Consider the following 23,804-nt stretch of genomic DNA (forward strand, 5'->3'; position numbering starts at 1 on the left):
TTCCATTCCAGGCTCGGCACCTGCAAGTCCATGTGCCTAGATTTCCCCCTACAGGTCTACACCTGGACACCCCACACACTGGGTCTCAGCTGAGGCATAGCCTCCTCAGAGGGCCAGACTAATCCTGTATCATGTGTTCACCCCCACAGGAGCGAGATCATGTCCTTCACAGCAAATTACCAATCTGAAGCTCTGCTTTTCATTGTGAACTTGTTTTGATTTTACCCCCCTTGAGGTTTACTCTCCATGAGATCAAAGAGCTTATGTGCCTTACGGCTCAATGCATAGTGCTGGGCACACAGCAAGCATCCCATCAAGAGCCACTGAATGAATGAATGAATGAGTGGTATCCTAGAGAGGGACAGAGAATGGCAGGATTTTCAGAGCTAACACTCAGAATTGCTGCCTGATGAGGGCCTAAGGGGCAGGTGGCACAGACATTAGACTTGGGAACCATCACTCCGAGAAGTGGCTGAACCTTTCGGAGTGTCTGGCATTTCAGACCTCCTGGAACAAGGAGCAGTTTGGCTGGGGAACAGGTACAGAGATCAAAAAGAGGTTTGGACAAGGAGGCACCAACCAAGCTCATGCTGCTAATGAAGTCAGGCTATCAAGCTGGACTCCTGAGGGAAAGAACAACCCAACACCATATGCACAGAGCATGCCAAGCTTGCTACAGGCTCCCTAGATGTCAGCCGTAGAGCCAGGCCTCACTAGACACAAGGGCAGACACTGGCTGGAGCTCTTACTTGAGATGGGGAAATGCAGTTCTGGCTCTAACCAAGGGGCCGCTGCAGTTGCAGCTGCGTCTGCTCCCTTTGGACAGTCACGGATCACTCACACAGCATGCCCAGGCACACGGCTTAGGGGTGGTGAGGCATCTGCAGACCAGGCACATGAGGAGGGGACAGCACAGACCAGGCCAGGCCCAAAGGAGCCAGAGAAAGCCTTCAGAAATGTCTGAAGGGATTTTCTTCAGTACTGGGAACTAATCCAGGGCCAGGCACATGTTGGGCAAGCACTCTACCACAGAGCTATATTCCCAGCCCTTTTTTATTTTTCATTTTGAGACAGGATCTCACCAAGTGGCCTAGGCTGGCCTCAAACTTGCAGTCCTCCTACTTAGCCTTCTGAGGAACAGGAATCACAGGCAAGCACCACAGGGTCTGGCTAAAGGTTTTGAACTACTTCTCTCCATCACCCTTAACCACCCTGTGAACCCCAATCTCTTGGCCTGGATTGGCTACATCCTGGCTCTCAGGGACAAATTCCCAAGGGGTGACATCTGCTAGGACTTCAACACATCACTGTTAAGTACCCAAGTGAAAATTCGCCGAGGTGGCCCTTACATGGTTGGTGGCAATGATGAGAAGCATCCTCCAGGCGGAGACCAGCATTTGATACTCTGCCAGGGATGTGCAGCTGCTGCCCTCTGTCTCTGCCATGTGCAAGGCTAGGGACTTGACGTAGCCTGACCAGTAGGCGAAGCACTTCTCGCTAGAAAATTTCTTGAGTGTGTCTTTTAATGACTGGTCTAATGAACCCCTATAGTGTCAAGAAAACACAACCCCACAGTTAGGTTCTGTGAGCCAGGGGGAAGTGATGGGCACAGACGCTTGCTGAGGCAGAGAAAACCACCTCACATGGGCTTAGGGCAGGCAGCTCCAGGTCACCTCCGAGGTGTGGCTCAAACCTCTCGCTCAACATATTGAGTTAGGCTGAGGTCCCTCCAGGATTCCTCCCCCATAAAATTCCAGTTGCAGGGAGTTAGCTTCCCAGCAACTTTTTCTGACAATCATAAACACCATCAATGGTCTGGCCAGGGACACAGCAATCTGGCCTCCATAATGATTCCACACCAGCTCTCTCTGCCTTGGCGCATAAGTCAGCACCCCATGGTGGGCTATACCTCCCTCCCCAGAATGTTAGCTCAAATCTCCTCGGGGCGATGACTCACTTAACTACATAGTGTATCTCCAGGCAAATGATCTTCATGACGAGGGCACAGGTCTCCAGGATGCTGGGCTGCAGAGGGGAGAGCAGAGCAGACATCAGTCACTCCGAGTAATCTCTTCCCCGATGGCCCCTGACAGAGAGAGCAGCGGCCAACACTCAGAGAATGAGCCGTAGGTTCCCCACAGAAAGTGAACGAGCACAGGCATGCAGGAGCAGGAGCACCAGGTCCATGATGCCTGCAAGCCCTGGAGTAGACCACAGAGCCACCCTCCCAGAGCAGGACAAGCCCCTTCCCTCCCAAAGCCAGATGTCAGATCGGGAGATGTCTGGTGAAGAGACTGTTCTGTGGCCTAACTGGGCAAGGTGTCATTTTCTCCACTTCCACCTCACAGCCCAGGCTTTCCTCCTAGGGCCTTGCAGCCACAGTCCCACCCTCTGTGCAGCTCACCTCGGACGTCTCTGAGGGAGGAGAAAGGGTTCCAAACAGCGGACTGGTTAAATTCTCCCAAAACTTGGGTCTAGAATGACAACACAGAGGAAATCATATTTTTCCTCTCCCATAATCCTTTTCTCCTCTCTCTAGAATCTCTTTGTGGTTATTTTTTTTTTTCTTTCTGTGCTGGGAATCACATCCAGGGGCACTCTAACACTGAGCTACATCCCAAGCCTATTTTATTTTTTTCGTACCAGAGATCAAACTCAGGACCTTGTGCTTGAGAGGCAGGTGCAACACCACTGAGCTAAATCCCCGGCCCTCTTTTATTATTTTTTATTCTGAGACAGGATCTCACTAAATCATCTAGGCAGGACTTGAACTTGCAAATCTCCAGCCTCAGCCAGGTGTGCACTATTGTGCTCAGGTAATGAAAAACTCTTAATGATTCATCCACTGTCTACTTCCCAAAGAAGAGAATGCAGATTGAAAAAGATAGCAGGCTCCCACACTGAGCTTTTTAAACATTCCTTCTCTTTGTGCCACACGGTCCAAGAGAACAGGGTGTTTCACTCTGTCCCATGGCTTGAGCAAGCCACCCTTACTTAATTCTATTTCTGAAGGACAATGGGTTTCGAGGGGTTAACAGAAGGCAGAAACCTGAAAGTAACTGAACCTTAAAGATGACACCTGCCTGTGGCTGTACACTATTAAAACGTGCAAGGGGGAGCCAGGGATTTAGCTCAGTGGTTCCACCGCCTGCCTCGCAAGCACAAGGACCCCAGTTCGATCCCCGATACCCAAAATAAAAAAAAGTGCAAGACTTCTGTACTGAGTCATGCACAGAGCACTTTTTATGTATGTTCCCAGTAAACAAGTCACAAGCCTCTGGGGCAGGAACTCTTGGTACTTCTGCTTTTTTTTTTTCCAGTACCAGGAATTGAATTCAGGACCTTGTGTTTGCCAGGCAGGTGCTGCACCACTGAGCTACATCCCCGGCCCTGGTACTTCCATTTTAAAGACAAAGACGATGAGACTCCCAGGGGTAGGCTTACTTGGTTCTGAGAACCAGCATGGCACTGTCTCGCCGGTCTTGCCACAGAGCGTGCAGAAAAGCAATGGCTGCACGATGCAGCAAGGGTGGGCACCAGTACTGATCTGGCTCCTGGGATTCGATCAGCTCTAGCACAGCATGGAGACAGCTCCACTCCCCAAGGCTGAACTCCTGCAAGAAGGCCCCGGTTGGAGTTGAATCCACAGCCACCCAGGGAGGCCCACCGTCCAGGCAGTGGGGCTCAGCTCCTCTGAGTGCAGGCTCACCTTGGCGCCATTGCTGCCATCCTTCACCTCCAGATTCAGGAAGAGCTCAATGAGACCTGGCTGGGTTTCCACCGCGACAGTGAGGAACTCCAGAATCATGACTTTGATGCGCATGTCCTCGATCTTGCTCTGCAGGCGGGTCAGGAAGGCATCACGGATGGCAGCCGCATCGCTGCCCAGGCACGCATACACCGACATGGGGGCCACCTGTGCAAGACCAAGATACAGGCTCAGGGCTCTGCGTGCCACACTCTCCACCGGCTCCTGCCAAAGGCCACTAGGGATCTCCAGAAAATGACAAAGAGAAGCATTGGACATAAAAGTCTGAGGTGAGGCCCAAAGCTTACAGGAGACCCAGTAAATATAAAAAGCTGCTCAATCCCTTTCTTGGTTAAATACATATAAAGTGAAAAAAAATTTTGCCTATTAGATTAGCAAAGATTAAAAAACACAAAGCCATGGGGCCGGGGAATTAGCTTAGCAGTTCCATCTCCTGCCTCGCAAGTGCAAGGTCCCGAGTTTGATCCCCAGTACCCAAAAAAACAAAACAAAAAAACCACAGAGCCATTGTGCAAGGCCGTAAAACTTGGCATTAGGAGTACAAACTGTAGCGTGCTGGTCACTCCTCAGCATGGACAGTGGAATTCTAGTTTGGTAAAGAACAAATGCAAACACCTTTAATACATACAGAAAAGAAGAAAGCTCAAGTAGCTGAGCCTACCTGCCCTGCCCACAGAGGTTCTTGGAATAAGTGCTTACAAGTACTTTAACTCCCTCCCTTCTTTTTTTTTTTTTTGCATTTTGAGACAAGGTCTCACTAAGGTGCCTGGCTGTCTTTGAATCTGTGATGCTCCTGCCTCAGCTTCCACAGTAGCTGGGATTACAGGCGTGTACCACCAGGACTGGCTAGCACCTTCACTTTCTATGCTATATTTGTCTGTAACATTAAATATTTTACAATGAGCATGGATATCTCTTGAAATCAGGAAAATGCCACCATATGAACACATTTGTGTGCGTGTGGGTACGTCTATGGCTATGTTCCTTCAAGTCCAAGTTAACCATCTGCTTCTCTTGGGAGAGAATAAGACAGGTCTGAAGCAAAAAGATTCCTTGTTTTGGGGCCCAGTTGGATAAGCGGATCCTACCGTGGCCAGGCGTTTCAGCAGCTGAATGGCAAGACGTGGCAAAGCAGGGTCATGCTTATGGTAGATGTACTTGGCTAGAACAGCAATGAGGTTGTTCCCATGGGGACCTGAAAAAGCATAGAAAACAGTCAGACACCAGCCCTGGACCAGGCTGATGCTCCAAAAGACTCATAACTGGGGGGCTCTAGACTCAAGCTTTTGTTCTCTTTTTCAGGAGCAAAGAGATAAGTAAATAGTTTGATCCAATTCAGTGATGGGAAAGATAATATTTTGAAGAAAATTGTTTTAGCCAGGTGTGGTGGTGCACACCTGTAATCCCAGCACTGGGGAGGCTGAGGCAGGAGGATCACCATGAGTTCAAGGATAGCCTTGGCTACACAGTGAGTTCAAGGCCAGCCTGAACTACACAGTAAGACCCTGTCTAATAAATAAATAAATAAATAAAATTTTGTGACAGGGTCTCACTAAATTGCCTTGTGAGGCCCAGGGATTTAGCTCAGTGGTGTCATATCCTGCCTTGCAAGTACAAGGTCCTGAGTTTGATTCCCGGTACCAAAAAGAGATAAATTGCCTTGTACCCTTGATCTTCCTGCCTCAGCCTCTCATGTAGTTGGGATTACAGGCTTATGTCACCAAGACTGGTTGAAAACAGGTAGTTTTAACAAACAGGTCAGAAAAAAGGCATTGCACTACAATGCAAGAAAACTGTAAAGCCCCCAAATTCTTATTTTTTATCTTTAACTTTATTTTATTTTTTTTGGTACCAGTGCTCAAACTCAGGACCTTGCATGGAACCACTGAGCTAAATCCCTGGCCCTTTTATTTTTTTGATACCAGGGATTGAACTCAGGACTTGGTGTTTGTGAGGCAAGGCATGGCATCACTGAGCTAAGTCCCCGGCCCTAAAGCCTCCAAATTATATGGCTATAGAAAGCTTTAAACATAATTAAAATACATATTGAAAAATGAGGAGACTAGGCCACAAAAAAATTAAATAACTAGAATCACAGAGTTAAAAAGAGCCAGAATTTAAAAGATATGTAGCTATTTACTTACTCTTCATTATGTTCTTATAAAGTAAATACTAATATCCCTATTTTAGAAAGAAATATGAGACAATTACGTATGTACGTGTATATGTGGTATGAATGTGGATTGAACCCACATTCTGAGATATGCCTCCCCACAACCACCTTTGAGACAAGGTCTTGCTATGTTGGTCAGGATGGGCCTAAACTTTCAATTCTCCTGCCTCAGCTTCCCGGAGTGCTTGGATTACAGATGTGTATCACTACCCCCAGCTGAGAGTTTTTAATAATATGCCCAAGGTCACATAGCTGGCTGGAGCCTAAATTTGAACCAAGCAAGTGTGACTCTGAGCCTGCACCCTTAGCTGGTTTTGTCATCAACAGGAAGCACAAGGAAAGTATGATCAGGACCCATGTTTCAAGTCCAGGAAAGGAGCTAGCATCATTTCCAAATTTCCTTTAGGAGTTCACTTAAAAAAAAAAAACAAAAAAAGGTTGATACTCAAAATCATAGCTTAAGGGGCCGGGGATTTAGCTCAGTGGTTCCACCGCCTGCCTCGAAAGCTAAGGACCTGAGTTCAATCCCCAGTACCCCCCCGCCCAAAAAAAAAATCATAGCTTAAAATATGGGTTTATGGGCAATAATGTTGCTGCCTGAAGAGAAATACATACCGTGTTGGGTGAGAGCATGTTCCAGGGGGGACACCACATTAGAAAGCGGTTTCAGCCGGATGACATTGTTCGTGACGGAGAATGCCAATTTCACAGTCTTGATCAGTAGCTGGCCCTGGCCCTGGCCCTCTAAGCCATCACTAGGGTGCCAAACAGAAACCAAAGTTGATTCAGACAACATGACTTCACATATCACATACATGCTCTCCTGAACTAGGTTCCAACAATAATCCTGGAGCTCAGCAATTTCTGTGAGAGGCCCCAGTTCCAACTAGGAGAGAGGAAAAGGAGTCAAGTCCTCATGCTATGGGCCTGTCTACACAGCAGCTACTCACTTATATATAGGCTACGTACTGGGAAGAACAAGGTTGTCTTTAAAAGCTATTGCAAGTAGGCCAGGGATTTAGCTCAGTGGTTCTGGCGCCTGCCTCGCAAGCACAAGATCCCAAGTTTGATCCCCAGTACCAAAAAAAAAAAAAAAAGCTATTGCAAGTTAATGTAAATGGGGTTCCGTAGAAGCAGGCACAAGAAAGACAGCAGGGGAAGGTGGAGAGGGAGTCTCACCTTCGGGGCTGGGCGGCCATCACCATGTCGATGTTGTCCACGCCAATGCCCATGATGTTGGTAACTGTCTGTCCCGCTTCCGTGTATGCCAGACTGCAGATGCAGAGAGACTGTAGGCTTGGGGTGTGACTGGAAGACAGGAGAGCTCTCAGTTATGAGGTGCTGCCAAGTTTACTCCTGGAAGGGAAAGGTGTTATGCAGCTGGGCCAGGGGAACAAAACCAAACCAACACTTGTGATACACATCAGTATTCTGCAGAATGAAAGCACTCTGCTCACTTTCCTAAAACAGAAATGATCCTAAGGGTCTCCCTGGGAGGCGATCTAGAAACCCATTCATTAATGGACATTTTCATGGAAATGAATCCTGACTGAACCATACATGGAATGCATGGAACCATTAAAACAAGACAGATCTAGGGCCGGGGATTTAGCTCAGTGGTTTCGCCGCCTGCTGGGCAAGCGCAAGGACTGAGTTCGATCCCCGGTACCAAAAAAAAAAAAACAAGACAGATCTATATGTAGTGTCATGGAAAGCTACAGAGTAGGCCGTACAAGCAGGGGAAAGAAACCTAGAAGACACAACTTGTTAATGAGCCACATGTGGGAAGCAGATTTATGAAGGTCATTTTGTACTCAATGAGTATTTCTAATGATTTTTATAAAGATCATAAAAATGACTAAGTGTATATATTTCCATGTACCAAAAAACCACAGCATCTCACTGGCATTTCATCTGCTCTTCTCACCCCACAGGGAGAAATGATAATCAGGCCAGCAGAAAGGAAATCACAACCTCAACATTAAAGAATTTTGGGTTCGACCAAGGCAAGCTCTCTGGAAGAAATGAAACAGCTCTGCATAACCAAAGCTGGCTCCCCAGTGAGGTCCGAGCTCTGGCAACCGCCCCTCGTTACCTGCTGTGCAGCTCTGTCTCCTGGCACAGGTTCAGTATCGCATGAATCAGCTCCAGGATCAGGCAACCTGGACTCCAGAAGAGACACAGCAACAACTCGGCCTTGTGTGACGGCCTCATCCCAAGATAGGGGGAGAAAGCAATGTGTGGGGGGCTAGTAATCCCCATCCCTCCCTGCCCGCGCTGTCCTTACCGATCTGCTCCCGAACACCGTGGAAGTTGTAGCGCCACCTGTGGTAGCTGGGAAGCATCTCCTTCAGGACGAACATCACACAGGGCACCAGGCCTTGGCTCTGGGTACTACCTAGCTGTCCCTATAGGAGACCATGCTATGAGGCCTGTGCCACGTACAAAAGGGCATTCATTTACTCAAGATTTAACTTCAGAAGCACTGACAGGTTCAAAGAGAACCTAGGCAAACCCTGGACATCATCAGTACAAAACAGACATATCACAACTCCCAACTTCAAGGGCCGGGGAGGTAGCTCAGAGGCACAGCACCTGCCTGGCAAGCATGAGGTCCCGAATTCAATGCCTGATGGCAAAAAAATAAATAAAATTCCCAACTTCAACACACACACAGACACACACACAGACACACACACACACACACACACACACACACACACACACACACGCACACACGAACTCCTGACTTCAACTGAGCCCATGTGAATTTCTTTAGAAATCAAAAGCGATTAAAAAGACAAGGTGGGAGCCAGGGATTGAGCTCAGTGGTTCCAGTGCCTGCCTTGCAAGTGCAAGGTCCTGAGTTCAATCCCCAGTACCAAAAAAATAAAATAAAATAAAATAAAATAAATAAAAAGACAGGGTGACAGGATTACAAAAGGCACCTGCAAGGAGGAGAGGGTAAAAGGCTAAAGGCTAAAGCTGGTCAGAAGGGAGGACTTCTACATAAAGGATCTAGGACTGTTGATGAAAAATGGTAGTGTCACTACTAGCAAGATCACCTCAGCCCCATCTCCAGCACAGCACAAAGGAGATCTGAGATCCAAAATTTTTTGCCTTGATAGTATTGTGAAATTTAGTCTCCTGAAGTTAAAACTGGGGGCTCCTTACTAATATAGAGACATCCTTATCTACATTCCATTGCTTCTGTCTTTTTTGGGGTGGGGGGGCAACCAGGGATCAAACTCAGGTCCTTGAGCTTGCCAGGCAGGCGGCGGAACCACTGAGCTAAATTCCTGGCCCTGCTTCTGTCTTTTTAAGCATTCATGGATGTCTGGAGGCAGAGGTATGCTACACGCTCCTCATGTACGACTTTCTCAACCCAGTGAGGCAGAGCCTGCATACCATTCCTATTTCACAGAGGTTCCGAGAAACTCTGCCCTTGCCCAAGGTCACACAGCTGCACATGAAGTGACCAACTGAAATGCAAACCAAACTTGACTCTAAAATCCTTGCTCTAAACTACATACCAGTATTTTTCACACTGAATTGTGATCCATTAATTGATTATGAGATCAGCTGATACTTATAACTCACTTCAAAAAAGGCAAGAAATGAGTAGTAGGAAATGTTGGAGTCCCTCTTATGTGGCAGACACAGCGAGTGCTGTGCTTCTGGAGTCCTCATGCACACAGGTGCAGGCTGGGACATGATGTAAAATGTGTGGTCCCCCAGGTACAGGCACAACAGCTCAACAGGCACTGTGTCGCTCACACAGCTCCTGGTTCCACCCCACAAGCCGAGTATTAAATAAACCCACACAATTAGGCACCGTCTACGGGACACACCAGCACAGGCTAGGCCCTTGAGACACAGAATGTTGAGGACAACTGCTCTGTCTACAGAGCAGGACAGCAGCGGGGCTGGAAACCCTTCTGATCACACTGTACCTTGACGAGGGTGGTGATCAGGCGCAGGAAGGCGACCGTGACCCTGTACTCGCCCTGAGGCTGCTCGCTGTTCATCAGAAGGTTTCCGTAGCCGCCAGCGTTCATCCCCTCCGCGCTGGGAAAAGACAGAGGCACAGGGGAAGATGATGGGGAAATTTCAACCTTTCAAGAGCATTTACAGAGCATTTTTGCTGTTATCTAGATGGCTCAGGCATCAAATACAAAAGCTCTGCAGGGGAAATAATCAAATCCAGGCAATGTCATACCCAGGGTAAACATTAAATGTTTTATTGATTTACAACTTCAAGGGGGTTAAAATGAGAAATCGAATGGGCATCAGGAAAACATTTGTCTTCCAAGCAAGAGAGCAAGGTGAGACTGCTGAGGTCCTAAGATGGGGCCTGTGTACCACCAACTGGTCTACTGGGCAAGCTACAATATCCAAGCAATGAGGAAAAAGTGGTGGGACTGTGCTTAAGAATGGGGTGTTGGAGGTGGGAGTGGTGGCACATCCTTGTATTTCCAGCACTCTGGGAGGCCGAGGCAGGAAAATTCCAAGTCTGAGCCCTGCTTAGACAACCTAGAGAGATTGTCTCAAAAAAAAGTTGGGATATAACTCAGTGTGAAGGCCCTGGGTTCAATGCCCAGTGCCATTAAAAATAAAACAAAAATCAGAATGGGACATCAGGACTGTGGGTGTAGCTGAGCGTAAATACTGTGCTGACCTAGCTTGTGTGAAAGGTCCTGGGTTTGTTCCTCAACACCACACACACACACACACACACACACACACACACACACACACACACACACACACACGCACAGAGGAAGTCAAGAGCCTGGATGCAGACACATCTGGATTCTCTTGGCTGCAAAGTGAACTCCTATGTACCTCATGTAGTCAAGCAGCCACAGCTGGATGAGAAATCTCTTGCTCTCAGGATTTAAAAACTGTGAGCCACTTGTGGGGTGCTCTGACAGAGGAGAGCAGCGCTGCACCCAAATCCCCACATCTCCTTCACTCCCCTAGGGGTCCAAGAGTTGAATGGCCAAGAAGCACATCAAGCACATGGGGAGACAGCTTCCATAAAACCAAGCCAGGCTACTATAAAACGAATGTAGCTTGACTAGGCCTAGAACAGTCAGCACTAGGGCTAAGGCCAATCTGCCCAGGGCCTGGCTCACCTAATCATCTGACTCAGGCTCGAGACAGGATGTGCCACAAATGGCAAAAACCCTGTGTGACGAAGATCTGTCCAGACCTGCGGAGGGAAAGAGGAGGTAAGCGTCCACACCTCACCAGGTATACCCCAAGTGTGGATTCCTTAGCTGCTGGGAAGACCTGGCACTCACCTTCGCTGGATTCCGGGCAGCCAAGACAGTCAAGCAGTTGACACAAGAAGCAATGACATCCACAGGGGGCGAGATGACCGTCGTCAATCTGATTGAGAAACAGTGCACTCCACTTAATAAAATAAATGACACGATCACTTCTAGATCTCTCTTCCTAAAGGCCTCATGTTAGCAGGTATCTAAAAACAGAAAAATCCTGAGCAAGGGCCAGATGTCCTAAAGGTTCCTACACAGAAATGTGGAAGGGCACAGAGGATGCCTGGTGGGTTCCTGGAAACCAAGCTTGATTGCTGGGAGCTCTGCCAAGGGCCGTGGGCTGGCAGAGGACTCACCGCTGCAGCAGCATGTAGATGCGGGATGTGATGGGCAGTAGGCAGTCTGCTATGGACAGGTCTGTGCTGATGACCTTGTGGACCAGGTCAATGATGGGCTTGACTCGCTGGCAGTGTTGAATCACATCTGCGGGAGAGGGCTGTGACCTTGGGCCAAACAACTCAGAAGGTCTCATTTGGACCCTGCTGGTTCTGGACTCTATCTGCCCTGCGGCCACTTCTACCTCCCACACCTCACCTGCTGTGGACACCACATGCAGCAGCATCTCAATCTCGCAGGTGAAGAGAGCCCAGCTGCTGTAGGAGTACTCCCAGCGCACCAGGTAAGCCCTCTCATCGGGCATCACTTGACCCACCGTACCCTGAGGGATGCGGAGGTTGGTCTGACCCCCTAAGGGCAGAGGGAGAAAAGTCACTCTAATACCTAAAACACACAGCAAGAGGCAACTCCTCCATCAGACAACGATATTTATATGCATAGAGATGCAGGCACTGTTCTTAGCAGTGTCTCTCATTACACAAAGGTTAAAAGCTCTCCAGCCATCTGGGGAAGGCAGTCTCTCCACGTGTGTCAATCAGCTGTGTGCACAATGGCCTCCATTCCCACAACTAGGAAGACCTCCATGGGCGGTGGTGCCGGGACGCTGGCACGCCAGGGTGACGCAGTCACAGCCATAGGCTGTGCCTTTGCACTGCAGACCGGAGCTCCAGAGGATTTCTTATTTTTTTCCTTTGTTTTGTTTTGCAGCGTAGGGGATCAAACCCAGGCTCTCATGCATGCTAGGTAATATTTTACCCCTGAGCCATACCCTCAATTAGAATTTCCTTTCTGTTTCTTTAAGGCAGAATAATATTCCAGTGTGTTGTGTGTTATAAACAAAATACATTTTGTTTATTCAGTCAGCTGTTGATGGATATCTTTTCTAACTCTTTATTTATACATACCCTTTAAATCTAACAATTCTACTTAGGGGATTCTGTCGACTAAAATAAAAGCACCAGTGGCCTGGAGATTTAGCTCAGTGGTTCTGGCGCCTGCCTCACAAGCGCAAGGACCCGAGTTCAATCCCCAGTACCTAAATAAATAAATAAATAAATAAATAAAATAAAATCACCAGTACATAAGAGCATATGTATCCTATGCAGTATTACTTGTTTTGACAAAACCCCGGTAGTCTATACATTCTTAAGGAGATTTAAAATTATGAAACATCAAAGATCAATACATATTCATTAAAAAGAATGAGTCAGGGACTGTGGCTGTAGCTCAGCAGTAGAGTGCTTACCTAGCATGTGCAAGGCACTGGGTTCAATCCCCAGCACCTCAAAAGAGGAGGGGTGGGGGAGAGAAAAAAAGGAGGGAGAGCTGGGCATGGTGGCACAAGCGTGTAATCCCAGCACTCGGGATGATGAAGCAGGAGAATCGCCATGAGTTTGAGGCCGGCCAGGAATACACAGTGAGTTCAAGGCCAGCCTCAATTACACAGCAAGACCCTGCCTCAAAAAAACAACAATAACAACAACAAAGAAAAGGAGGGAGAATGGGAGGTAGAGAAGGAGGGAGGGTGGGAGGGCAAGAGATTCCAATTATTTATCAATGAATCAACAAGCACCATGAGCAGAGAACCTGCTTTACAGGCAGCTGACATGAAAAGGACTGAATAGCAGCAATGCAGTCTTGCCAAAGGCTGCTGTGGGGTACCCCAGGGTGCTGTCTTACCCAGAGGATACAGGAGTTTGGGTGTTTGCCTGCGCCACAGAGTTCCATCTTCGTGGGAGATCACGTCATGGGGCTTGTGCTTATAAAGTTCATTGTAAAAAGACATCTTATCCAGGAAGCTATAGACCTGCCAACATGCAGAAGAAACTTGTCACACATTCACCTACTGCCACATGCGAGGTCTCACACCTGCTGTTCACATGCTGGGCCTGAAATTTTTCATTCGCCTACTTGGCTCTCCTATTCTTGTCTATCTTCACTGGTTTTTATTTTTGGTTTTTTTCAGACACGGTCTTGCTATTTAGTTTAGTCTGGCCTTGAATTCACTCTGTTGTCCAGCCTGGCCGGCCTCAAACTTGCAGTTACCCTCCTGCCTGAGCCTCCTGAGTGTTGGGATTACAGGCATGTGCCACTACACTCAGCTTCACCATTCTTTAATCTAATTCGAGGCCAATCCAACTTAAGTCTCCTTTCTCACCAGAGATAGTTGTCTCTCCTCAACAGTGTGGCCTTTATTACTCTGAGCAATAAAGATGTGTATATATATGTTTATTATTCATTTCTTCTATTGTTCTCTTCCAAATAGACATTAAGGAACTTTACTCTTATTCCCACAGCAGGCACTTGGAAAAAAGATCTTCATCTTACAGAAACGAGGGACCATTTCTGGCATATTCCATCCAATTTTAAACTCTTGCTATGGCACTGGAACAGCAATGTGGAGAGCAGAAAGGGTTCCTAACAAAAGCCCCTCAAGGGCCGGGGATTTAGCTCAGTGGTGCCGCCTGCCTGGCAAGTGCAAGGTCCTGAGTTTGATCCCCGGTTCAAAATAAAGCTGCTTGACAGTATCTCCCATTCTCTTCAGAATATGAGCGGACAACTTACCTTTTTGGCAGTGGACTTCCCGGACACAAGGGCACGGAGCAACTGCAGGAGTGGGGAAAGAAGATGGGGAAACATTCCACATACGCTGTCCAGAATGATCCCAAGGCCAGAGGTTGGTTCCTGAGGTGGGAGGGGAGGAGGAGTCACTAACCTTTAGAACTTCCCAGTAATCATAAGAAAACTGAGAATTAGCCCTTCCCTTTAGACAGATACCATGTTTCTTTAATAATTTCAGACACTCTTATTTCCTATTTCCAAAGTGACAACTGCCGCCCAGCATATGAGCACTCAGCCACTACACATGAGCAGCAGGTGCTCAGTCCAAATACTGGCTTGTTCATCCCTTTCGCCTGGGACCCTGTGGGCTTCTGGAAGAGGAACACCCTGTCAGGAAAAAGGTACGAGACCTTGGGAAAACAGCCACTGGGAGAACAGCCGGCCACAGGCCAAGAGAAAACAACAATTTACCAGCTGAAGCCTGAGGCGTGAGGATGCTGTCAATGCTCACATTCTCTCCAGAGCCGAGTTCTCAGATAACCATCACAGCACCCTGGTAACTCCCAGAGTCAGTGACAGTCCCCTAATAGTGCATTCACGAGTTACAGAAATGCACCTCAAATCTCCAGGCATCACTGTTCCTTATCCTCAAACAGTGACAAGAACAGGATCTACTACACCCATTTTTATGAAGATTAAATGAGAAAATCTATATAAATACTAAACATAAAACCCAAGTGTTTGGCTGGGGACTTAGCTCAGTGGTTCCACCGCCAGCCTCTCAAGCACAAGGACCTGAGTTCAATCCCCGGTACCAAAAAAAAAAAAATCCCAAGTGTCTGATGAATCCTTTCGCTCCAGAGTGTAACAGCAGGACTCCCCACAACACACTTACAGTTCCCCAGAAGAGTTCCGGAAGAGAAGGGTCCGCCAGGACTTCACATGCCGTGTCGATTATATCCTGGTGGGGAGGGGAGAAAATGGTTCATTTTCCCTAGTTGTAGCAGTCTTTCTCAATTCCATTCTACTGACATGAAACACTATGAACACCTTCATATAGCACGTCAGAAAGAACTCTGGCTTTAAAGAGTAAGATCACACCTTGTTTGGTGAACATGTTGTGTCTGCTATATGTTAGACAAATTCACCTCTCTGAAGTTCAAGTGCTTATCTGTAAAATGCGGATGATAAATTCTGGGCATGGTGGTGCACGCCTGTGGTCCCAGCACTCAGGAGCCTGGGGCAGGAGGACTGCCCCAAATTCAAGGCCAGCCTGGGCTACATAGTCAGTTGAAGACTAGTCTGAACTACTTAGAGAGACCCTGTCACAAACAAACAAACAAAGAATCAAAGAGGGAAGGGACAGAAATAAAAGATTAGCCCTGAGCAGATAAATGTAGGAAGCATGGAATATGGTCTATTTTGTCGTGAGTTTCAAATATCGCCTTTTAAGAAAATGTTGAGGAACTGTATCTATTAGCATGCACAGGTGCATGGAACAGATGAACCACAGAGCGAAAAAGGAAGTTATAAAACAGTATCAGTCACCCCTCCCTATCTATAGGTTCCACACCCACAGATTCAACTAACCATGGATTAAAGCTATGAAGAAAAAAACGCATTTGTACAAATGTGCAGACTTTTTTCTCTTTAATCATTCTCTAAACAAGACAGCCTAAGAACTATTCCCAAAGCACTTACACTGATTTAGGTATTGTGAGTAACTTAAGAGATAATGTAAGGTGTCCTGGAGGACACATGAACACCACACTGTTTTATAGAAGGACTTAGCATCAGTGCACTTCAGTATCCTCAGTTTCTGAACCCATCTCCACAGGCACCAGGGGGTGACTGTATGTACTATGACTCCATTCTAGATAAGAATTATTTTTTATTCGTGTGTGTGTGAAGAACACAGAAGGGAAGACACCCAAATGTTAACAGAAGTTATCCAAAGGTGAGTTACACTTTTTATTTGTGATCAGCATTTTGTTTTTTCTATGACTAACAGGTACCACTCATATAACCATACATGAAAACAAATGGCAATGAACAAATGAAAACATGAACCCAACATTATCAGACCCGAAGCGACCGTCACAGGGATGTGACTGCAGAGCTTGACAGTGCAGACAGCCAGGGAAGCTGAGTACCAACCTGCTGATTGCCCAGTGTGTGCAGCTCCAGCGAGGTCAGGACGAAGGAGAGCAGCCCATAGACACACATGCAGGCGGTGCTTGAGGTGCACTGCAAAGCAGAGGAGTTGGTGAGTTGTTGACTGAGTGACGCCACAGCACCTGGCCACTTGGCCTAAGCCTGGCATGTCCTTGTAAACAAGTGGACGGGAACCTGAATCTTTCCTAATTTTCCTAATTTAGGTACAAGATCAGAAAAACAAAGGAGAAAAGGGAATGTGGGAGCCACAAACATTACATCACAGTCAAGAATAAACTCAGAAAGAGCTACTTTGAGCTGGGGGTTCAGTTCAATAGTAGAGTGCTTGCCTATCATGCACGAGATTCCCCTGGTCAATTCCCAGTATATATGTATGATTTCACACATTTATATTTATCTATGTATATATGTACATTTATGCATTTTTTCTTCAAATGATCAAAATTTGTGTGTGAGAGGGGAGAAAAACCACGTCCAGTCTGGAGAAAGGAGTCTACATGAGCTGACGGGACTAATACAGTGCCTCAACTACCACCAACATTAATCAACCAGTGGCAGAAATGGGGCCTACTTGTCAATGTTTTGGGTTCTTTTGGTGCCGGGGATTGAACTCGGGACCTTGCGCTTTTGAGGCAGGTGGTAGAATCACTGAGCTAAATCCCCAGCCGATTTTAGTTTAGTTTTGTTTTATTTCTTAGAGCAGTTCTAGTTTCACATCAGACAGAATCATTTTACTACCCTAAAAATCCTCTGTACGTCTGTATGCAACCTATTCAGCTTTCTCCCTCTCCACCAGCGCCTGAGGATTGTTGCTCTTTGTTTTCTCCAGTACCAAGGATGGAACTCAGGCCCTTGTGCTTGGCGCCACTGAGCTACACCCTCAGCCCCACAGCTGTGGCTCTTACTGTCTCCATAGTTCTGCCTTCTGCAGAATACCCTCCATTGGAATCCTGTACTCCATGGCCTTTTCCTTAGGGACACACACTGGAGAGCCCTCCTGGTTTCACAGCTCACCTCCCTACAGCGCTAAATAACGTCTGTTGTCTGGCTGTACCACAGACAGCTCCCTTACACCTTCAGGACATCTTAGTGACTTCCAAGTTCTGGTAATTATGAAAAAGTTGCTATCAAAACCTATGAACAGGTTTTTGTGTAAATATAAATCTTCAACCCCTTTGGGCAAATACCAAGAAGGACAACTGTGGAATGTGAGGTTTCGTTTTATTTTTTGCAGGGTAGGGGATGGAAACCAGGGCCTTGCACGTGTGAGGCAAGCACTCTACCTCTAGGTTTCATTTTAGTACATCAAAATAAACTGACTAAACCGTGCCAATTGAATTAAGCCCCACTGCACACTTAAGAGACTCAAGAGACATTCTAATTCATCCTGTTACAATGGACAGAGTAGGTTCCCTAGAAAGACTCCTTTCGTCAGTATGACCCAAGCTATCTTCTAGGGCAAGGAGCTTCACTGTCAGAGTCAGGCATAATGAGTTCAAACTATGTCCACCGCTTTCTGGCAGTTACTGTTGGTTTAGGCATATTACATCTCACTGACTCTCAATTTCCTAATGTGGAAAACAAGACAATAATCCTTAACCCAAAGAAGTGTTCTAAGGGTTAAGACTGACTCTTCGGAGAAAGTGCTGAGAAAGTCTGCTAACAGCACATGCCCTTTAAGCTTAGTTCCACTTCATCACCCTCACCCACTTCACTCATTAGCACAATTCCTGCAGTGGCCCCTGTTCTGCCCGTTCTTCCCTATTCACTCTCCTGTTCAACCAACAGCCTCAGACTCACATCATCCCCGCCACTGGCCAGGGACCGGAGCAGTCGGGTCAGATACTGAAATACATTCAGCTGGATGGCCATGCCACCTATCTTGCGCACCACACTACTCATCTCTTCCGGGTTCAGGGTGTGACGGAGGAGAGCCCAGGCCAAAAGCACTGGCGCGTGATGAGGGATGTCCCCAAAGGTCAACATCAAACGGTCCATATCCTAATGAAGGGAGAAACAGCAAGGATGAAGATTCCTCCACAGGACTCTTTGCTGTAATCAATAAGCACGTCATTCGTCCAGAGGAGCCTCACTCTCCCCTTCTGACATTTCCCCGTCACTTTGCTAACAATAAACCCCCTCCTGCTATGGCTCTTATCTGTATGTCCCCCAAAGCCTCATGTGCTTGGAGGTGGGGGTGGGGTGGGGGTGGCTGATCATGGGATGCCACAGCTGAGAGCTGGGAGGTGGATGAAGGTCCCTGGGGACATGACCTGGAAAGGTGGGTCTCCCTTCCTGGCAAGGCCACCATGAGGTGAGCAGTTTGCCTCTGCCCAGGCCCTTCCACCACACCTTCCTGTTTTGCAGCTGGCCGGCTACAGACTAAAAACATGAGCCAGAATACACCTCTCCTTTGAATTTGAGCCCCAGGTATTTTGTCCCAGGGATGAGGAAAGTGACAAAGAAACTGTCCATTACTCTTCACTCGACCCATGTTTCTCCAGATTTTTTAGTCTTAATTTAAAACTATAAAACATAAGTTCAGAATGGAGATTCTAGAAATTTTATTGCCCTGATCTTTCTTTCTTCTTTTTTTTCTTTTGTGGTACTGGGGATTAGACCCAGGGCCTTGTGCCTGCTAAGGAAGCACTCCATCACTGAGCTACATCCCCAGCCTTCTCCTGTCCCTACTTTCCAGAACCTCTCATTTTCTTTCCACACAACCATCTCAGTGTTCACTTCTTTTCCTGTTTTCTGACAGACCCCATAAATGCAGACAGTCCCCATGGCACTGACGTTGGGATGCTTGTGACCCTGTACCGTTTCCACATGTGACTAACAAACACAAGGTTTATTCCAGGTCTAATTGTCTAATGATGCAGAACTTCAAATTCCACAACACTGGAAATGTTACACAACAGGACACCTGAGCAGCAGAAACACACTACTTACCACAAAAGAGCTGAGAAAAGAGGAGGTTCCTCCAAGCTCACCTGACAAATAAGCCCATCCTGAGCAAACTGGTGCAGCTCTCTCCTGTCATCCAAAGCACATTTATGCAAGGACTCAATATCCATGCCTTCCACCAGGATAAGGGCACTGAAGTAGCTGGAAAGAAAATAGAGCCTCGGTCTCATTTTGCTCACTAGAGACACTAAGCTGGGCTGTAAGACACTTCACTATCAGAAAGTTACTAGTGAGTTATTTAACATTCTTTTTTCATACTAAGTTTCTGATCTCGTCTGTGTTTCACACTTTCAGCATATCTCAAGTGCCTGCCACTCATGTGCAGCTGGGCCTGCCATACTGGGCAGCACAGGCTTAGTACGGCAGGTTTCTATAGCCACTTATACCCGACCCAGGTAAACCACCCCAGATCTCAGGTGTGAACCTTTGCTACGGAAGAGGGTAAAGGGCTCAAACTGTAGGTCCATCCGTGGCCATCAGCAGGGAAAACAATAGTTAGAATCCACAGACAATGATCTCTTCTTGGCATCTGCACAGTACTTGGGCTGCAATGGCTATTCAACAACTACTTTTTGCTGAATGAACTCTTAGGTGAAGACAGAAAGGAAAAGAGCATAATACTTATTTTGAGAGAAGAACATGTCCCCTTTAATCCCAGTCTTCACTCCCTGTACAAACTGGAATGTGTCAATGCACCCCCACTTCCTCACCCCTTTCCTATGCACAGAGCAGCTGTAATAACATCAATGTACTAAACACTGTACCACTGCTCTGGCCTTCATTCCGTTCAGACTCACCCGATCCGATCTATAAAAGGGGCCATGGTCTCATCCACCAAGTGCCTGTTGGTCTGCCTGCTACCAAATCCTTGCTCTTTAAACATCTTGGTTAATATCAGTAGATCACTAGGAGCCATCTCGAAGTACGCATAAAAAAGGAAAATAATTTCTAGCAGCATAGCCTGTTCCCGAAGGCACTGAACAAACCAGCGAGATACCTGGCGCTCAGTCTGCATGACCAATGAAGAAAAAATGAGAAAGAAGAGTGAGAATAAAAACCATACTTTATTTTTGGTGGGTTTCTTTTGTTATTGTTGTTTTTTTGAGACAGGGTCTATGTATTCCAGACTGGACTTGAACTCCTAGTAATCCTCTTGCCTCAGCCTCCTGAGTGCTAAATTATAGGTGTGCACTATCATGCCCAGCTAAAGACCATACTTTAAAGAATTTAAATTATTTTCATCAGATAATACATACATGGCTGGCTGTGATACTGCATGCCTGTAATCCCAGAACTCAGGAGGCCAAAGCAGGAGAATTGTTGTAAGTTTGAGGCCAGCTTGGGGTACATAGTAAGTTCAAGGCCAGCCTGAACTACATAGCAAGACCCTGTCTCAAAAACACCAAAAACAACAAGCAACAACAAAAAAATGTATCTTAAAAGATTATTTCCTCTAACAGTATATCAATAGTGGACATGTACTGATTATTCAACTAATGCCCTCATTTTTAATGTTGTATAATATTCCACTGCATGTAAATGTCATAATTCATTTTACCTAGCCCACCTGGAAGGGCATTTAGGTAATTACCAATCTTTCTGTTAATAAAACCATGCTATAGAACTTAACAAAAATCAGCAGACATAGGCCAGGCATGGTAGTGCTTTTTTTTTTTTTTCAAGGTTTTGTTTTTTTGTTGTTGTTGTGGTACTGGGGATCGAACTCAGGACCTCCGGCTTGTGAGGCAGGTGGCAGCACCACTGAGCTAAATCACCAGGCCCAGTAGTGCACTCTTGTAATCCCAGCTACTTGGGAGGCAGGAGGATCATGAGTTCAAGGCCAGCCTCGGCAACTTAGTGAAATCTTGTTTCAAAATAAAGAAGGGCTGAGGAGGTGGCTCACTGGTACACCTTGCTTGCCTGGCATGCCTGGGCCCCTTTCTCTTATTAAATATTCTACATAATTAACATCTATTTTTGTTGACATGTTTTTAATAAAAATGCATTTCATTCAAAACAAAAAAAGGCATGCTACAATCTATAAATGCAAATTGGTTTAGGATTTAGGATAACATGACCAGACTAGTACCATACACTGAATAGAAAATGAAAATAAAGAAAATAAAATCTTAGGCTTACAGTATCATTAACTACTGAAAGAATATTTTAGGCAAGAACAGAAAGCAAATAAACAGGTAAAGAAAGCCTGGGTCCAGAAGTAAGTATTGTTGTAAAGTCATCAGCACTTTGATCTGATAAGCTGATGTTTTTCTGAAGAATGATAAGCCAAACCCATGCCCAGTTGGTACTTGATAATCACTTAGCCTGCTCCCATGAAGGAGGCTGTGCTGTCCCCTTGGGCTACAGGAGAGTGGAGCGCAAGCCTACGTACCATGAGGTTCCCACGAGTCTCCCAGGTCGGTGCTTCGGCTTTGTACAGCTCTTCAAACTGGTCCCTGTATTTTACAACTAGCTGTTCCTTGTCCAATTTATCAACACAGTCTGCATATTCAACCTTAAAAAAAAAAAAAACTCACACCTAAAATGTAAATATTACAATAAAAATGAATACCATAAAATGCTGAAAAAGGTCTGAATGCTCCAGGGTCGAGAACCAGGAGGACGGAACGGGCTTACCCTGTAAGGGTGTCTTTCATCTTGGAAATAAGTGAGAAGGTGTAAGACACAACGAAGAACACAGGTTCTTTCCTCATAGTAATAATCTGCAACCTAAGAAGAGCCCAAAGATTCAAGGTCAGTAACTCACCTTTGCCAAGAGGGTACTCAATTTTACATTTACTTGCTAATGGATCACTTAAGACGTGAACTGAAAAGTTTGCCAAATTTTGAATGAGGCCAAAAAACAAAACAAAACAGACCTTCATAAATCAAAAAATAAGTGAAGCCAAGCAGAATTGAAAGGAATTATTTAATATAAACAAGTTTCATAAAAAGTTTTCCAGTATGATTTCTCAGAAAATTCAAATAACACACAATGCTATAACCTGATAGGCCAGATACACTAAAACAAATACAAAAATATCAAGGTTATATGTCCTAATTGCTTGAATTAATACACTATATTAGGGGCCAGGGATGTAGCTCAGTGGTTCCACTGCCTGCCTTGCAAGCACAAGGTCTAGAGTTCAATCCCGGGTACAAAAAAAAAACCCACTACATTAAGTCTCACTATTTATCAAATAGGAAACTAATTCCCTTTTTTTGGAGTCAGGGTCTCACTGTGTTGTTCAGACTGGCCTTGAACTCACTATGTAGCCCAGGTTGGCCTGCAACTCAAGGCAATCCTCCTGCCTCGCCTTTGAAGTGCTGGGATTACAGGTGTGTGCCACCATGCCCAGCATAAATTCCATTTTAAAACAAGATCCTGGAGGTTGCTGGAGAAGTAGGGAACATAGGATAAAAAGAAATATAAATTAATTCTGTTGGATTTAGACTTAAAGAAAAGATACTCATGAACCAGATCTCAACACCAGTAGCTGAAGAACCTCCAAGGGAAAAATTCAACAGGCTTCAGCACATAAAGCCTCTTATTTCTCAGCAGGTCAGGGATTTAGCTCAGTGGTTCCGCCGCCTGCCTTGCAAGCGAAAGGACCCAACTTTGATCCCCGGTACCAAAAAACAAAACAACAAAAAAAACCAAACAGGCCAATAATGGTCAGCGTCGCTTGCCCACAAGGAGTCAAAGGCTATCCATGAAAACAAAGTGAAGAAGCTGCCACCCAACTGCACACTGAACAACGGAAATGACACCCACTACTGACCTTCAGGATTAAGGCCTGGCTCTGCCTCTCATCTTGCAGGACCGTCTGAGGGAGAAGAGAGCAGTCGAGACGCCATCTTACAGGCAAAGCTCAGTTAACAGAGAAAAAGATGCACACCTTTACCTCACCCTTCAGGATCATGACTGCCCATCTGTTTCTGCAAACATTTCCTATGCCTTATTTTTTTCTACCTAAATCTATCCAAACCTGTACTCAATTCCTGCCTGCTCTCCTCTAGCCTCAGTTTTCTCACATGTAAAATGAGGAGCTGGGCTGGCAGGACACACCCTCAATTCCACAATTCCACAATTAACGAGCCACTCTGATCTCTCCACCCCTCCAAGTGGTGGTGGCCTCACCACCTCTCAGTTCAAATGCATGTTCTTTTTTAAGCCTTTAGAAAGTCTTTACTGAGAATGGCTGCCTCTGATAACCTACCTCTGTTGATAGGATGGGTGCCAAACCCCTAAATCATCTAAAACCACCAAGGAAAAAGAAATAGGGCAGCAGAGGGAGCTGAACAGAACCACGCACCTTCAGAGAGTCCACCGTCCCCCTGTAATCCTCCTGGATGTAACACTGCAGGATCAGCACACTCTGCTCTTCATCAAGACCCTAAGACAGAGTTAAGTGAGGAGCAGCCGCTGGGGATCCAAGGGCACACGAGATGCAAAACATTGTAATGACCAGTCCTCCGG

The 23,804-nt window shown here is 46.3% G+C and overlaps 1 protein-coding gene across 2 annotated transcripts in view; it reads right to left on the reverse strand.

Moving 5' to 3' along the window:
- Nup188 (nucleoporin 188) overlaps positions 1 to 23,804 on the reverse strand; it is a 45,739-nt gene that overhangs the window by 6,534 nt on the left and 15,401 nt on the right. For both annotated transcript variants that reach the window (XM_087182707.1, XM_087182706.1), the window contains exons 5-30: positions 23,641 to 23,721; positions 23,107 to 23,151; positions 21,962 to 22,054; positions 21,717 to 21,839; positions 20,122 to 20,333; positions 19,351 to 19,465; positions 18,158 to 18,358; positions 16,340 to 16,429; positions 15,078 to 15,143; positions 14,186 to 14,305; positions 13,301 to 13,427; positions 11,819 to 11,971; positions 11,581 to 11,707; positions 11,249 to 11,336; positions 11,081 to 11,157; positions 9,896 to 10,010; positions 8,230 to 8,350; positions 8,038 to 8,104; positions 7,122 to 7,250; positions 6,558 to 6,697; positions 4,858 to 4,964; positions 3,710 to 3,916; positions 3,445 to 3,614; positions 2,405 to 2,474; positions 1,958 to 2,025; positions 1,350 to 1,545 (exon numbers count right to left, since the gene is read on the reverse strand). In XM_087182707.1, coding sequence (XP_087038833.1) covers positions 1,350 to 1,545; positions 1,958 to 2,025; positions 2,405 to 2,474; positions 3,445 to 3,614; positions 3,710 to 3,916; positions 4,858 to 4,964; positions 6,558 to 6,697; positions 7,122 to 7,250; positions 8,038 to 8,104; positions 8,230 to 8,350; positions 9,896 to 10,010; positions 11,081 to 11,157; positions 11,249 to 11,336; positions 11,581 to 11,707; positions 11,819 to 11,971; positions 13,301 to 13,427; positions 14,186 to 14,305; positions 15,078 to 15,143; positions 16,340 to 16,429; positions 18,158 to 18,358; positions 19,351 to 19,465; positions 20,122 to 20,333; positions 21,717 to 21,839; positions 21,962 to 22,054; positions 23,107 to 23,151; positions 23,641 to 23,721 — 3,108 coding nt within the window. The remainder of the gene's footprint in view (positions 1 to 1,349; positions 1,546 to 1,957; positions 2,026 to 2,404; positions 2,475 to 3,444; positions 3,615 to 3,709; positions 3,917 to 4,857; positions 4,965 to 6,557; positions 6,698 to 7,121; positions 7,251 to 8,037; positions 8,105 to 8,229; positions 8,351 to 9,895; positions 10,011 to 11,080; positions 11,158 to 11,248; positions 11,337 to 11,580; positions 11,708 to 11,818; positions 11,972 to 13,300; positions 13,428 to 14,185; positions 14,306 to 15,077; positions 15,144 to 16,339; positions 16,430 to 18,157; positions 18,359 to 19,350; positions 19,466 to 20,121; positions 20,334 to 21,716; positions 21,840 to 21,961; positions 22,055 to 23,106; positions 23,152 to 23,640; positions 23,722 to 23,804) is intronic.

Source organism: Heterocephalus glaber, unplaced genomic scaffold (assembly GCF_053883595.1).
Source record: "Heterocephalus glaber isolate CG9 unplaced genomic scaffold, H.glaber_assembly_v1.0 deba00001479, whole genome shotgun sequence".
In the NCBI taxonomy this organism is placed as follows: Eukaryota; Metazoa; Chordata; class Mammalia; order Rodentia; family Bathyergidae; genus Heterocephalus; species Heterocephalus glaber.